The sequence below is a fragment of the Elephas maximus genome, chromosome 18 (genome assembly GCF_024166365.1).
Source record: "Elephas maximus indicus isolate mEleMax1 chromosome 18, mEleMax1 primary haplotype, whole genome shotgun sequence".
Taxonomy (NCBI): Eukaryota; Metazoa; Chordata; class Mammalia; order Proboscidea; family Elephantidae; genus Elephas; species Elephas maximus.
Window position 1 is genome coordinate 5,241,799 of NC_064836.1, and position 16,231 is coordinate 5,258,029.

Below are 16,231 nucleotides of genomic sequence, written 5' to 3' on the forward strand. Positions count from 1 at the left end.
TTTTACAAAGTAATATCTATCCTTTCCAATTATACTATAATAAAAAAATAGCTATCAATAATTTATGAAGAGAAAAAAATATGAAAGAATTGTAACTACTATACTCAATCAGAAAATACCGTAAAAATGTCTATTATATAAATGACCAAAATGTCTTTGAAAATAAACACAATTTTGATAAATTATGACACAGGGTAATTTATAAGGATAATAGCTAAAGTAAACAAAAAAAAAACTATTTTACACACAACATAGAAATATCATTTTTTCTTAAAACCATTGTTTTGAAAACAAGGAAATAGAAAAAATATCTAAATACATTCAGTATATTTTAAAATTAACTTTCATTCAAAAATAAAGACAAAAGAAATATAAAGGCATTCAAAAAGAAAATACTTTTCCCAATCTTCCAAAAAACCTGCAAGAGAAAAAGGAACGTGGAAGTATCATACATAAAAAGGGAAAATGCAGATAGGTTAACAATTTTATAATAAGATGTAATCTAACAAAAGAAAAGATATTCTATGATAAAATTACATATTTCCCCACAGACACCAGGAATCTGGCTTTCAAGATATAAGGCAGGAGGGGACAGGAAAGCTGGTGATTGGGAACCCAAGGTCAAGAAGAGAGAGTGTTGACATGCTGTGGGGTTGGTAACCAATGTCACAAAACAGTGTGTGTACTAGTTGTTTAATAAGAAGCTAGTTTGTTCTGTAAACTTTCATCTATTAAAAAAAAAAAGTAAGATAATAATGAAATCTATTTCAAATGCCTAGCAGGGCTATTGTATGAATGAAATAAGACTACGAGTGAGAGAACACTTAATAAACTAGACACAACTAAGAAAAAACAAAGTTAACAGAACCTTATACCCCTATCTACTTATATAAGCTCCAGAGAGAAAGAACATTAAACTATAAAAGCTGTAGTAACTAATGGAAAAATGGAATATCTTAAAATTTCAACCTGCACATAACACATCAGTAATTTAAATAATTTAAGAAATTTTTTATTTCCATTATCTCATTTACCCAAACCTAAAGTCTTTCACAAATTTCAAAAGTTAAATGAGAAGAAAAATTAGTTTATGAAGATGAGTGTTTAATGTTTAAATGTGGCAAAATTCAAGCAAAGTGATATTTTTAACTTTCCTTACTGTGTTGTAAACTTAAAATCAAACTCTGTTTTTAAAAAAACCTGAGCTAAAATCAACCATTCATTCTTATTATGTTTTAATTTATGTTTAATAATTTGAATATGAATATGTTCTACTGTACTATGGATGACTGGTTTCCAGTCTTTTAAAGATGAAACCCTTATAACTGTCAACAATTTTTGAAGACTATCCCATGTGAGGAAACCCCGGTGGCTTAGTGGTAAAGCGCTATGGCTGTTTACCAAGAGGCTGGCAGTTCGAATCAGCCAGGTGCTCCTTGGAAACTCTATGGAGCAGTTCTACTCTGTCCTATAGGCTCGCTATGAGTCGGAATCGACTCGACGGCAGTCGGTTGGGTATCCCATGTGAAATATACACATTACGTAAAGCACTGAGTTCCATATATCTTTAAAAATATACATATATTTCAAAAGATTAGCATATACACTAGACATAGAGACTGAAGTTGATCTACCCAATGGATTTAAGGACTCCTTGCAATAGCTCAGGAGCCCTAGTGGCACAGTGCTTAAGCACTCGGCTGGTATCCAAAAGGTCAGGAGTTGGAACCCACCAGTGCTCCACTGGAAGAAGATGTGGCAGTCTGCTTCTGTCAAGATCACAGTCTTAGAAACCCTATAGGGCAGTTCTAGTCTGTCCTATTGGTTAACTGTAAGTCAGAATTCACTGGATGGCAAGGGGTCTCATTTTGGTTTGGTGCAATAGCTCTAAAATCCCTCAGAGGCACTGGAAGGAAACCACTAATTCAGAAGCCAATTTAGAAAGGATATACTCCATTTCACATTTGTTCAGTGCTCCACAGTTAACTATACGGTTTATACACCAACCCTGTAAGGTAGAAGGGGAAGGTATAAGAAATCTCATTCTATAGATAAGACAACCAAAGTCTAGATAAGCTAAGAAAATGGGCCATGGTTACACAGCTTAATAATGGTGGAACTCCTATTTGATAGCAGATCTCCTTATTACTTATTACTAATGTTTTTACTGATTATAACTTATTCATCTGGTCATGGAAGAATAGTATGAAACATGGCTACAATTCTGCATAATAATCATTTCGGGGGTATTAAAAAAGAAATGGCAAAATGCACTATAATAAGCTAAATAGATAACCCACTTTTGACAAGTGTTATGAATTAGGAAGACAACAAATTTCCAAATACTGCAAAATTTTCATTCTAATTTTTTAAACTTTCATTTTGTACTCCTCATTTCGAAACTAGATTGTCATTAATAATAAGTCTAATTGTCTAGTTTATTTCTTAATGATCTCAGAGTTGGGTAAATACTTTAAAATACATTAGCACAATTTATTAATCAGTTAAGGATAGGTATTCTATTTTAGAACAATGAATAAGGAGAAATGCAAAAGTGCCGGAAATATTAACTAAAGGTTACTAGAAGAACTAAAAGCAGAAAGTCAAGAAATATTGGAGATGGAACAACTTTTTAAAGCATATTATTTTGGATTTTAAAAGACCTTCATGGTATTCTTTTAAGGTGTGATATTAAAATGTTTCCTTTTTCTGCCTTATTTCAAAGAACCGTAAAAAGCAAAATTAAAATAGTGATGAAATAAAATGCTTACAGGTTTGTATCTCAGTGCATCTCTGTAAGATCCAAACAAAGCAGCCTGTGCCCTAAGAAAGGCCCTAGCTACTCCATCACCCGTAGCTGTAGACTGCTTCTTCAGTTTATTTTTCAAGGCCGAGACCTGCATGACAGAGAGGAACAGTTAAATTAACACCTCAGAAATTGGTACAGCGAGGTACGAACCCAATCAGCAGGCAAACCACAGCGTCTGCAGGTCAGCCAAAACCTCATCCTCCTCCCGATAGCTTATCTTTGTTAACTGCAGAGAGCACCTGCTGGTCTGGTAATTGAAACGAAAGCAGGAGATGATAGCAACGTGCTAATGCAAATTGGTTTATGCTCTCTTTTTTTTCCCGAGGCCTCTTGACATAAATAAGCTTTAATTATTTTACAGTAAACTGCTTGTGAGCCACTTTTCTGCAGATTTTTAGCAATTACAACATGTGTCTACTTGTTTTGAGATGAAACCGGTTGGATATCTTTCATTTCTGCTATGTAAGGTTATTTGTTACAGGTCTTCCAGGATCACTTACCATTTAATTTTATTTTGGGAAGCCTAATTTGCATATATAATTTTCCAGTCATCTGTTGAACAATTTCCATTATGTGAGATTAAAAAAAGCTAAAAGTTATGGAAAACCTAAGATGCATCATGGATATGTTATGCAAATTTTATACACTGTCTTACTTAACCTTCATAACAGTCTTCTAAAACAGGCATTCGCATTCCAATTTATGAAGAAAAAGAGGCTCAAGGATGTGAATTAATTTGCCTTCACAATTTCGTTAGTAAGTGGTAGAGCTATGATTTAAACCCAGCTCTGTCCAGTTTTTCCCACTACCACTTGCTAGGTCTAAGTTCAATGTCATTGCCTTATGAACCAGTAATCATGCTAAAATATTCATATTTTGAAACCTAGGAAAAACTTATCTATAAATTTACAAAATTAAAGAGGCATTTTAATTTGTTATAATTTTTCATACTTTTTCCATAGCTTAGTGTCATGTTTTGCATATTTTACAGGATGCGTATAATTTACCCACAGCTCCTACTTAGAGGAGTATTTGTGAGATCACACTCCTGATGATGATCATACTCTTATTTTTTTAAAGCAGAGGAGATGTGACATGTTCCTACACATACAACTCACTCGACCAATTAACTTAAAAATACTGATCCTCATATACACTCCATCAATGCTCAACATGGAAATGTGAAGTCGTGTAAAAATTGTTTTCTTAAGGGAAAAAAAAAAATGCTGATGGAACCAATTCTGGTTGGATAGCTTCTTCAACAGCATGTTCATATCCTTATGAAACTACCATATAACAGAATAATGTCGTTTCTCCTTTACGTATATATGCAAGAAGGAATATTTTTATTTCTTTATGCAAGTAGTCCTGACTTCTCTTGTAGATGATGATTGTAACTGAAGTGTCAACCTAATGAACAACTAAACTTTGAATAATGCTAATGAGAAATGAACACAGCATCAGAGGAAAGACCAGCTCTACAGGTGATAAACCTTCACAGTAGTGACATTTTTCAGTGTAAAGTCACAGTTACGGTGATCTGTTCAAAGAAAGAGGCCCCCATTGGGTCCAATTAGATGAGATGAGTCAGAATTATAACCATAGTTTTGAAAAAATTATTGAGTTATGATGTTAATAATCTATGCAGATAGGCCTTTGCAGTATAGGTCTTCTCCCCATAGCAGTGATCTTTTCAGTTTATATGCAAGCTCTATAGATTCAGATAAAAGTTCAGAGCCTAATTCATTTAGTCCACAAAGTGCATAAACCAGGATTCATTTAAGAGGGAGTTTTTTAAATTAAAATCTAACCTCAATAAATGCACATTTTTAGGAAACCCAAGACTCAGAACAGTAAATACAGTTGAAGGATGCAAAAAATAAATCTTCTGACTTAACGTCATTTATTCTGAAGTTTGTAATAATGCTATTTTTTTTAAATGGTTTGATATGCCTTTAAGGAAAAACCAGTGGAAATGAATATAAGTACGTGTATTTATTGCAAATTGCTGCAAACAGAAAAGGCTTATGATGAAAGGACTATGATTCCAGTCTTTCAAAGTATTATAGAAGTAAAGGGTTGGGTGTTTTTAAATTTTTACTTTAAAAAATAAAAAATAATAATAAAGTCACACTTTATATTTTTGTAAAAGAAAATTCCTCAAAATGTATTTTTACATAAAGCATGGAATTGACAATCCAGTTCTCCACAAATCAAGAATACAATAATCTTAAAACAATCATAACACATATGGGCACAGATGGAAACCCTGGTAGTATAGTGGTTAAGTGCTATGGCTGCTAACCAAAAGGTCAGCAGTTCAAATCTGCCAGGCACTCCTTGGAAACTCTATGCGGCAGTTCTACTCTGTCTTATAGGGTCGCTATGAGTCAGAATTGACTCGACGGTAGTGGGTTTGGTTTTTGGTATGGGCACAGAAATGGAGGCAAGTCAAAACGTTCCTTAGCCTTTTTTACCCAAGACCTTGACTACTTAATTGCTGCTTGAGTTATGCACAAGCCCTTCCTAAACAAATCAGAAATGTGTGGCCTTCATTTCTAAAACTAGTCAGTCAGTGACAGTGCCTGAGCTCCATTTGGATGTGTAGGAAAAAGATAAGACTTGTTCTCAAACCGCACCGTACAATATGGTAGCCACTAGCCACACGCGCACTTGCAATGTGACTAGCCCAAACTCAGATTTGCTGTACGTGTAAAACATACACTGCATTTTAAAGACAGCTAAAATATATATATATTTATGTAAATATACATATAAATATCAATAATTTTTTGTTATGTACATCTTTTTTCAATAATTTTTATATTGATTACATGTTGAATATTTTTAATGTATCAGTTTAAATAAAGTATATTACTAAAAAACAATCTCACCTATTTCTTACGTTTTTAACACAACTACTAGAAAATTTTAAAACATATTTGTGGCACACATTATATTTTATCGGTCAGTGGTATTATAAATGAGCATACTATCTTATTTCATATAGAAATGTAAGATTAAAAAGTTGCTTAGGAAGAAATATGGTTGTATTTTTCATGTGCCTATTTCTACATTATTTCAATTTCCTAAACTACATAAAACAAGTTTTTCCTTCATGTACTCTAGTGGGCTTCGACTGTCAGTAGATCTGAGATCGCTTCTGTTTTTCAGAGACCAGATAGGCAACTTAGTTGAGTATTTATGTATGTTGAAATGAATGCTCAAAAAATAGCCTGTAGAAATAAAATAGCTTTTTTTAAAAATCAGATTCAGATAAAATGATATTAATCTACTATAAAATGACCGTGTCAACCTTGCTGTTTTCCTGGCCTTTCGATCACTGGAGTAAATTACCACCAGTTGCCACTGCCCTTTGCACTGCTAATTAGCTTTTAGCAGTTTTTATCTATAAAAATGGTACTGTCTCTTCTGTACTTTTTCAATACTCATTCTGGGAAATAGCATTTTCTGCTTTAATATTCAAACTTCTAACTTTAGTTATAAATAAATGGACATCTTCCCAAGAAACCCTAAAGATTATTCTCACTTATAACTCTGAATTCAGAAACCACTTGGAACCTTGTCACATGGCTATTACTGCAAAATCTTACTGAGACTGAAAAAAGTATCAACTGTTCTCTCCTTTTCTTCAAGTCTGCTAGCCTCAATATCCTCTAATGGCTAAAGTTTACTTCAGAACTGACATTTTATTTGTTGTTTTTAGATAGTTTTCAGTCTACAAATAATTTTTTTTTTTTTGTCTAGTTAGGTACAGCACTACTTCCAAAAAAAAAAAAAAGAAACAAAAGTTAAACAGTGAAAAGGAACTTCAGAAATAAACATCGTTTCACTTTGCTTATCAAATGTTTAGATGCCTTTCACACAATGAGAATGCAACGCCTCTAAGCAGCCATCCAGGGGAGGAATTATGACCTGGGGTTTTAGCACAGTGAGAGTTCACCGCAACATGAATAATACCACCACCAAGTCTCCACTTCTACTCTCTTAGCACTAAAATGACTATGAATAAAAAGAGGGAATTACACAAGTAAACACAGCAAACAGGTATAAATTAAAAGGGTATAAGTCACGTGCATGTAGTCTGAGGAATGAAATAATTATCCCAACTCAGAGTTAGTCAGGAAGAGCGAGCATATAAGGAAAGTGAGTTTTGCAAAGAAGTAACAGATTTTTTCTTACTTGACTTTTAGATGAGTCTTCGAAAGAAAAATAAATGAACTGCTATGTCACAAATTTTAATTTTACTTTTCTAGGATAACAAAGAGAAACATCAGGATAAAGAACAGAAGATAAAAATTGTTTTTCTTCATGTTAGGTGCCAACCACAGAACGAAACACTGCCCAGTCCTGTACCATGCTCACGGTCGTTGTTATGCTTGAGCCCATTGTTGCAGCCACCGTGTCAATCCATCTCATTGAGGGTCTTCCTCTTTTTTGCTGACCCTCTACTTTACCAATCATGATGTCCTTCTCCAGGGGCTGATCCTTCCCGACATGTCCGAAGTATGTACGACTCAGTCTCACCATCCTTGCTTCTAAGAAGCATTCTGGTTGTACTTCTTCCAAGACAGATTTCTTTGTCCTTTTGGCAGTCCATGGTATATTCAATATGCTTTACCAACACCACAATTCAAAGGTGTCAATTCTTCTTTGGTCTTCCTTACTCATCGTCCAGCTTTGCATGCATATGATGTGACTAAAAATACCATGGTTTGGATCAGGAACACCTTAGTCTCCAAGATTGACATCTTTGCTTTTCAATACTTTAAAGAGATCTCTTACAGCAGATCTGCCCAACACAATGCATCTTTTGATTTCCTGACTGCTGATTCCATGGGTGTTGATTGTGGATCCAAGTAAAATGAAATCCTTGACAAATTCAATCTTCTCCCCATTTATCATGATGTTGCTTATTGGTCCAGTTGTGAGGATTTTTCTTTATGTTGAGGTGCAATCCATCCTGAAGGTTACGGTCTTTGATCTTCATCAGTAAGTGCTTCAAGTTCTCTCCACTTTCAGCAAGCAAGGCTGTATAATCTCAGTAATGCAGGTTATTAATGAGTCTTCCTCCAATCCTGACGCCCCGTCCTTCATATAGTCCAGCTTCTCGGATTATTTGCTCAGCATAGAGATTGAATAGGTTTGGTGAGAGAACACAACCCTGACACACATCTTTCTTGACTTTAAACCATGCAGCATCTCCTTGTTCTGTCTGAACAACTGCCTCTTGATCTATGTACACATTCCTCATGAGCACAATTAAGTGTTCTGGAATTCTCATTCTTTGTAATATCATTCACAATTTGTTATGATCCACACAGTCGAATATCTTTGCATAGTCAATGAAACATCTTTCTGGTATTCTCTGCTTTCAGCCAAGATCCATCAGACATCAGCAGTGATATCCCTGATTCCACATCCTCTTCTAAATCTGGCCTGAATTTCTGGCAGTTCCCTGTCAATATACTGCTACAGCCACTTTTGAATGACCTTCAGCAAAATTTTACTTTCGTGTGATATTAATGATAAAAAAAAAAAAAAAATACTGTCTGATAATTTCTGTATTTGGTTGGATTACCTTTCTTGGGAATAGGTGAGCACTTCCAGCATCCATTTGTTGAAACATCTCAATTGATATTCCGTCAATTCCTGGAGCCTTGTTTTTTGCCAATGCCTTCAGTGCAGCTTGGACTTCTTCCTCCAGTACCGTCATTTCCTGATCATATGCTACCTCTTGAAATGGTTGGACGTCAACCAATTCCTTTTTGTATAATGACTCAGTGTATTCCTTCCATCTTCTTTTGATGCTTCCTGCGTCATTTAATATTTTTCCCGTATTTCCTTCACTACTGTAACTAGAGGGTTCATTTTTTTCTTCAGTTCTTTCAGGTTGAGAAATGCCAAGATTGTTCTTCCCTTTCAGTTTTCTATCTCCAAATCTTTGCAGATGTCATTGTAATGCTTTACTTTGTCTTCTTGAGCTGCCCTTTGAAATCTTCTGTTCAGTTCTTTTACTTCATCATTTCTTACTTTTACTTTAACTACTCAACGTTCAAGAGCAAGTTTCAGAGTCTTTTCTGACATCCATTTTGGTCTTTTCTTTCTTTCCTGTATTTTTAATGACCTCTTGCTGTCTTCATGTACGATGTCCTTGATGTCATTCCACAACTGCTCTGGCCTTTGGTCATTAGTGCTCAACACATCAAATCTATTCTTGAGATGGTCTCTACATTCAGGTCGGATATATTCAAGGTTGTACTTAGACTATTGTGGACTTGTTCTACTTGAACAGTTTCAACCTGAACTTACATATGAGCAACTGACGCTCTGTTCCACAGTCAGCCCTGGTCTTGTTCTGACTGATGATACTGAGTTTTTCCATCTTCTCTTTCCACAGATGTAGTCTATTTGATTCTTGTGTATTCTGTCTAGTGAGGTCCATGTGTATACTGGCCGTTTATGTCGGTGAAAAAAGGTATTTGCAATGGAGACATCATTGGTCTTCCAAAATTCTATCATGCATTCTCTGGCATCATTTCTATCACCAAGCCCATATTTTCCAACTACCGAGCCTTCTTCTTTGTTTCCAACTTCCACATTTCAATCACCAGTAATTATCAATGCGTGTTCAATCAATTTCAGACTGTAGAAGCTGGTAAAAATCTTCAATTTCTTCATATTTGGCCTTAGAGGTTGGTGTGTAAATTTGAGTAATAATATTAATTGCTCTTCCTTGTAGGCGTATGGATATTATGCTATCACTGACAGCATTGTACTTCAGGATCATGAAATGTTCTTTTTGATGATGAATGCAATGCTATTCCTCTTCAAGCTGTCATTCCCAACATAGACCATACAACTGTCTGATTTAAAATGGTCAATACCAGTCTATTTCAGCTCACTAATACCTAAAAAAAAAAAACCAAACCCATCGCCGTTGAGTCGATTCAGACTCACAGCAACCCGACACAACGGAGTAGAAATGCCCCACAGAGTTTCCAAGGAGCACCTGGTGGATTTGAACTGCCAGCCTTTTGGTTCCCAGATGTAGCACTTAGCCACTACACCACCAGGGTTTCCTCACTAATGCCTAGGATATCGATATTTACGCATTCCACTTCATTTCTGACGATTTCCAATTTTCCTAGATTCATACTTCGTACATTCCACGTTCCGATTATTAATAGACGTTTGCAGCTGTTTCTTCTCATTTTGAGTCGTGCAAAGTTATAAAGTTGAAGCCTTTTATTCTCCCATAAAAAAGTTATGAATATCATATGAATAGGTATTAAAACCATACATGTCCTTAATCCTGCTAATGTTTAGCTTTCTAAGAAACAAAATTAACCCTTCCCTCCTAATATAATAATTTCCTAACGATTCACAATTTGAGGATCCAAACAACATCGTCTAAAATTTATCAAATGACAAGCATAAAATACAATCACCTACTTAGGGTATCATTACATTGTTTCTTTGTATGCTTAAATTATTCATCAAAACCTAACTAAGAGTCGGAGCCAAGATGGCGGAATAGACAGATGCTTCTGGCGAGCTCTCTTTACAACAAAGCCTGGAAAAAACAAGTAAAACGAGTATATTTGTGACAAGCTGGGAGCCCTGAGCATCAAAGGCAAGCTTGGACAACGAACTAAGGGGCAGGGGGAGGAAGAGGCCGTTCAGAAGCGGAGAGCAGTTATCAGACCTGAATCGCAGGGAGCCCTTAGGTACCATTCCCAGAGCAGTGGCAGCGGTGGCAGTAGGCTGGTACTAGCCTTCAGCCGCAGTTTACTCAGGGAGAAACAGCCAGCCACAGGGCCCACTCACACCTCTGGAACCTGAGGAGAAAGGTGCTCTCGGCAAAAGCTAAGTACTTGCGTATATTTTACTGCACCCCCACCTCAGCCCCAAGCCGGCTTCAGCTGCTGAATCCCTAGGACTGAGATACACCCTGCTGAGCACCTAGAGCCGTCCTCCAGGCCTTGGGGAAGGAAAAAATATGCAACTGGGGGGAAAAGATAATTTGCTGGCTCCATTAACTGGGGGTGCTCAGGACAGAAGCGGCTACTGTCCAGGCATAAACCGTCCATGGACCTTGCGCACCTATCCCTTCTGCATGGACCTGTGTGGGCCTATTTCAGGAGAATAGGCACTTGTTGGCAAGCTCCACTCATTTCAGCTGTGCGGTGGAGACGTGGGTATTTGATGTTTGACATAGCTTTGCCTATTAAACAAGGTCCTCATCTACCCACAACAGGGACCTAAGGACTGGTAGCTCCACTCAGGTCACCCAGCCATGCACAACAGGGGTCCAAAGATAACTGATACATCCCAGTCCTTACAACAAAAACGTTGGGTGCCCATGGTCCCTCTGCAGAACCCACCCACAAGCATGCTCTAGGGAACAGAGATGCGTTTTCCTCAGAGACACTTGGGGGTCGGTTCTCAGCCCCCTGCCTTGTTCAGAGCGTGAGCCCCTGCTGCAATCAGATACTGGAATACACGCCAATCACCCCTGCCCCTCTAAGACTGTAGGACAGAGCCTGTACCACACACTTGATATGAGCTACCTGGACACCTGAGCTGAATTCATACAAGAAAACTGAATGGACTCCTAGACTGATATACCTGGTAACAGCTCTAGCCAGCTGGGGACGGGACACCAGAGCTCCAAAGGTGAAAATAACCAAGCTAGCTCACTCAAGCAACCCATAGGGGTATACCAGAATAAAACAAAGTAAGCAGCTACAACACAGTAAGCAAGCATAAACTAATACAATAACTTATAGACGGCTCGGAGACAACAGTCAATATCAAGTCACATAAAGAAACAGACCATGATCACCTCAACAGGCTCTCAAAACAAAGAATCCAGGGATCTTCTAGATGGAAGTGCATTCCTGGAATTACCAGATGCAGAATACAAAAGTTTAATATACAGAACCCTTCAAGACATCAGGAAGGAAACGAGGCAATACGCAGAACGAGCCAAGGAACACACAGATAAAACAACTGAAGAAATCAGAAAGATTATTCAGGAACATAATGAAAAGTTTAATAAGCTGGAAAAATCCATAGACAGACAGCAATCAGAAATTCAGAAGATTAACAATTACAGAATTAGATAACTCAATAGAAAGTCAGAGAGGCAGAATTGAGCAAGGAGAAGCTAGAATTTCTGAACTTGAAGATAAATCACTTGGCACTAATACATTTGAAGAAAAATCAGATAAAAGAATTTTTAAAAAACGAAGAAACCTTAAGAATCCTGTGGGACTCTATCAAGAGAAATAACCTACGAGTGACTGGAGTACCAGAACAGGGAGGGATAATAGAAAATACAGAGAAAATTGTTGAGGATTTGTTGGCAGAAAACTTCCCTGATACTGTGAAAGATGAGACGATATCTATCCAAGATGCTCATCGAACTCCACACAAGGTAGATCTTAAAAGAAAGTCACCAAGACATATTATAATCAAGCTTCCCAAGACCAAACATAAAGAGACAATTATAACAGCAGCAAGGGATAAAAGAAAAGTCACCTACAAGGGAGAGCCAATAAGAATAAGCTCGGACTACTCAGCAGAAACCATGCAGGCAAGAAGGCAATGGGACGACATATTTAAAAAATTGCCAGCCAAGAATCATATATCCATCAAAACCGTCTCTTAAATATGAAGGTGAAGTCAAGACTTTTCCAGATAAACACAAGTTGAGGGAATTCGTAAAAACCAAACCAAAACTACAAGAAATACTAAAGGGAGTTCTTTGGTTAGAAAATCAATAATATCAGGTATTGAAACAAGGCTAGAACACTGGGCAGAGCAACCAGAAGTCAGCCCAAACAGGGAAATCCAAAAAAAAAAAACAAAATGAAAAAAAAAAAAAAGCCCAACACAGGGTAACGATGACATTATTATATAAAAGAAGACAATATTAAAATAATAAACAGGGACTAAGAAATGTAATCATACACCTTCTGTATGGAGAGGAAGATACGGCAATACACGTTAGTTATACATTTAGAAAAACAGGGATAAATAATAAGTTAACCGCAAAGGAGACAAACTACCCTACTCATCAAAATAAAATACAGACTCAGCAGAAACAAAATCAACAACAACAAATATGAGGAAAGGACAATATATAAAGAAAATCTACTCAGCACATAAAATCAAATGGGAAAAAGAAACTGTCAACACACAAAAAAAGACCTCAAAATGATACCACTAAATTCATACCTATCCATAATTACTCTAAATGTAAATGGACTAAATGCACCAATAAACAGACAGAGAGTGGCAGAATGGATTAAAAAACAAGATCCGTCTATACATTGCCTACAAGAGACACACCTCAGAATTAGAGACACAAACAAACAAAAACTCAAAGGATAGGGAAAAAAAACATATCAAGCAAACAACAATCAAAAAAGAGCAGGAGTAAAAAAAAAAACCCACTGCTGTCAAATCGATTCCGACTCATACCGACCCCATAGGGCAGAGGAGAACTGCCCCATAGAGTTTCCAAGCAGTGCCTGGCGGATTTGAATTGCCGACATCTTGGTTAGCAGCTGTAGCACTTAACCACTACACCACTAGGGTTTCCTAAATTTCTAATTTTCTAAATTTCTGAAAAAATAGACTTTAAAGTTAAATCCATCAGAAAGGATAAGGAAGGACACTACAGAATGATTAAAGGGACAATACACCAAGAAGAGATAACCATATTAAATATTTATGCACCCAATGACAGGGCTGCAAGATACATAAAACAAACTCTATCAGCATTGAAAATGAGATAGACAGCTCCACAATAATTGTAGGAGACGTCAACACAGCACTTTCAGTGAAGGACAGGACATCCAGAAAGAAGCTCAATAAAGACACGGAAGATCTAAATGCCACAATCAACCACCTTGACCTCGTAGGCATATATAGAACACTCGATCCAACAATAACCAGGTATACTTTCTTTTCTAGAGCACATGGAACATTCTCTAGAATAGACCACATATTAGGTCATAAAGCAAGCCTGAGCAGAATCCAAAACAATGAAATATTACAATGCATCTTCTCTGACCATAAGGCCATAAAAGTGGAAATCAGTAACAGGCAAAGCAGGGAAAAGAAATCAAACACTTGGAAACTGAACAATACCCTCCCGAAAAAAGACTGGATTATGGATGACATTAAGGATGGAATAAAGAAATTCATAGAATCCAATGAGAATGAAAACACTTCCTATCAGAATCTTTGGGACACAGCAAAAGAGGTACTCAGAGGCCAATTTATATCAATAAATGCACACATCCAAAAAGGAGAAAGGGCCGAAATCAAAGAATTATCCCTACACCCTGAACAAATAGAAAGAGAGCAACAAAAGAAACCCACAGGCAACAGAAGAAAACAAATAATAAAAATTAGAGCTGAACTAAATGAAACTGAAAACACAACAACAATTGAAAAAATTAACAAGACCAAAAGCTGGTTTTCTGAAAAACTCAACAAAACTGATAAACCATTGGCCAAACTGACAAAAGAAAAACAGAAGAGGAAGCAAATAACCCGAAGAAATGAGATGGGCGACATTACAACAGACCCAACTTAAATTAAAAGAATCATATCAGATTACTATGAAAAACTACACTCAAACAAATTTGAAAACCTAGAAGAAATGGATGAATTCATAGAAACACACCACCTACCTAAACTAACACAAACAGAGGTAGAACAACTAAATAGACCCATAACAAAAGAAGAGATTGAAAAGGTAATCAAAAAACTCCCAACAAAAAAAAGCCCTGGTCCGGACGGCTTCACTGCAGAGTTCTACCATACCTTCAGAGAAGAGTTAACATCACTACTACTAAAGGTATTTCAGAGCATAGAAAAGGACGGAATACTACCAAACTCATTCTATGAAGCCACCATATCCCTGATACCAGAACTAGGTAAAGACACCACAAGAAAGGAAAATTATAGACCTATATCCCTCATGAATGTAGACGCAAAAATCCTCAACAAAATTCTAGCCAACAGAATTCAACAACATATCAAAAAAATAATTCACCATGACCAAGTGGGATTCATACCAGGTATGCAGGGATGGTTCAACATTAGAAAAATGATTAATGTAATCCACCACATAAATAAAACAAAAGACAAGAATCACATGATTTTATCAACTGATGCAGAAAAGGCTTTTGACAAAGCTCAACACTCATTCATGATAAAAACTCTCAACCGAATAGGAATAGAAGGAAAATTTCTCAACATAATAAAGGGCATTTATACAAAGTCAACAGCCAACATCACCTGAAATGGAGAGAGCCTGAAAACATTCCCACTGAGATCGGGAACCAGACAAGGATGCCCTTTATCACCGCTCTTATCCAACTTTGTGCTGGAAGTCCTAGCCAGAGCAGTTAGGCTAGATAAAGAAATAAAGGGCATCCAGATTGGCAAGGAAGAAGTCAAAGTATATCTATTTGCAGATGACATGATCTTATACACAGAAAACCCTAAGGAATCCTCCAGAAAACTACTGAAACTAAGAGAAGAGTTCAGCAGAGTATCGGGATACAAGATAAACATACAAAAAATCAGTTGGATTCCTCTACACCAACAAAAAGAACGTCGAAGAGGAAATCACCAAATCAATGCCATTTACAGTAGCTCCCAAGAAGATAAAATACTTAGGAATAAATCTTACCAGAGATGTAAAAGACTTATACAAAGAAAACTACAGTACACTTCTGCAAGAAGCCAAAAGACACTTACATAAGTGGAAGAACATACCTTGCTCGCGGATAGGAAGAATTAACATTATAAAAATGTCTATTCTACCAAAAAGTCATCTATATATTTAATACAATTCTGATCCAAATCTCAAGGACATTCTTTAATGAGATAGAGAAACAATTACCAACTTCATATGGAAGGGAAAAAGGCCCCAGATAAATAAGGCATTAGTGAAAAAGAAGAACAAAGTGGGAGGCCTTACTTTACCTGATTTAGAACCTGTTATAGCACCACAGTAGTCCAGATAGTCTGTACTGGTACAACAATAGATACATGGACCTATGGAACAGAACTGAGAATCCAGACATAAATCCATCCAGACATGAGCAGCTGATATTTGACAAAGGCCCCAAAACAGTTAAATGGCGAAAAGATAGTCTTTTTAAAAAATGGTACTGGCATACCTGGATATCCATCTGAAAAAAAATGAAACAAAACCCATACCTCACCCTGTGCACAAAAACTAACTCAAAATGGATCAAAGACCTAAATATAAAATCTAAAACAATAAAGATCATGGAAGAAAAACTAGGGACAACGTTAGGAGCCCTAATGCATGGCATAAACCGTATAGAAAACATTATAAAGAACATA

At 36.5% G+C, this 16,231-nt stretch overlaps 1 protein-coding gene across 12 annotated transcripts in view; it reads right to left on the reverse strand.

The window, feature by feature from the left end:
* DENND1B (DENN domain containing 1B) overlaps positions 1 to 16,231 on the reverse strand; it is a 306,443-nt gene that overhangs the window by 89,880 nt on the left and 200,332 nt on the right. For all 12 annotated transcript variants that reach the window (XM_049857696.1, XM_049857693.1, XM_049857703.1 and 9 more), the window contains one exon: positions 2,772 to 2,897. In XM_049857696.1, coding sequence (XP_049713653.1) covers positions 2,772 to 2,897 — 126 coding nt within the window. The remainder of the gene's footprint in view (positions 1 to 2,771; positions 2,898 to 16,231) is intronic.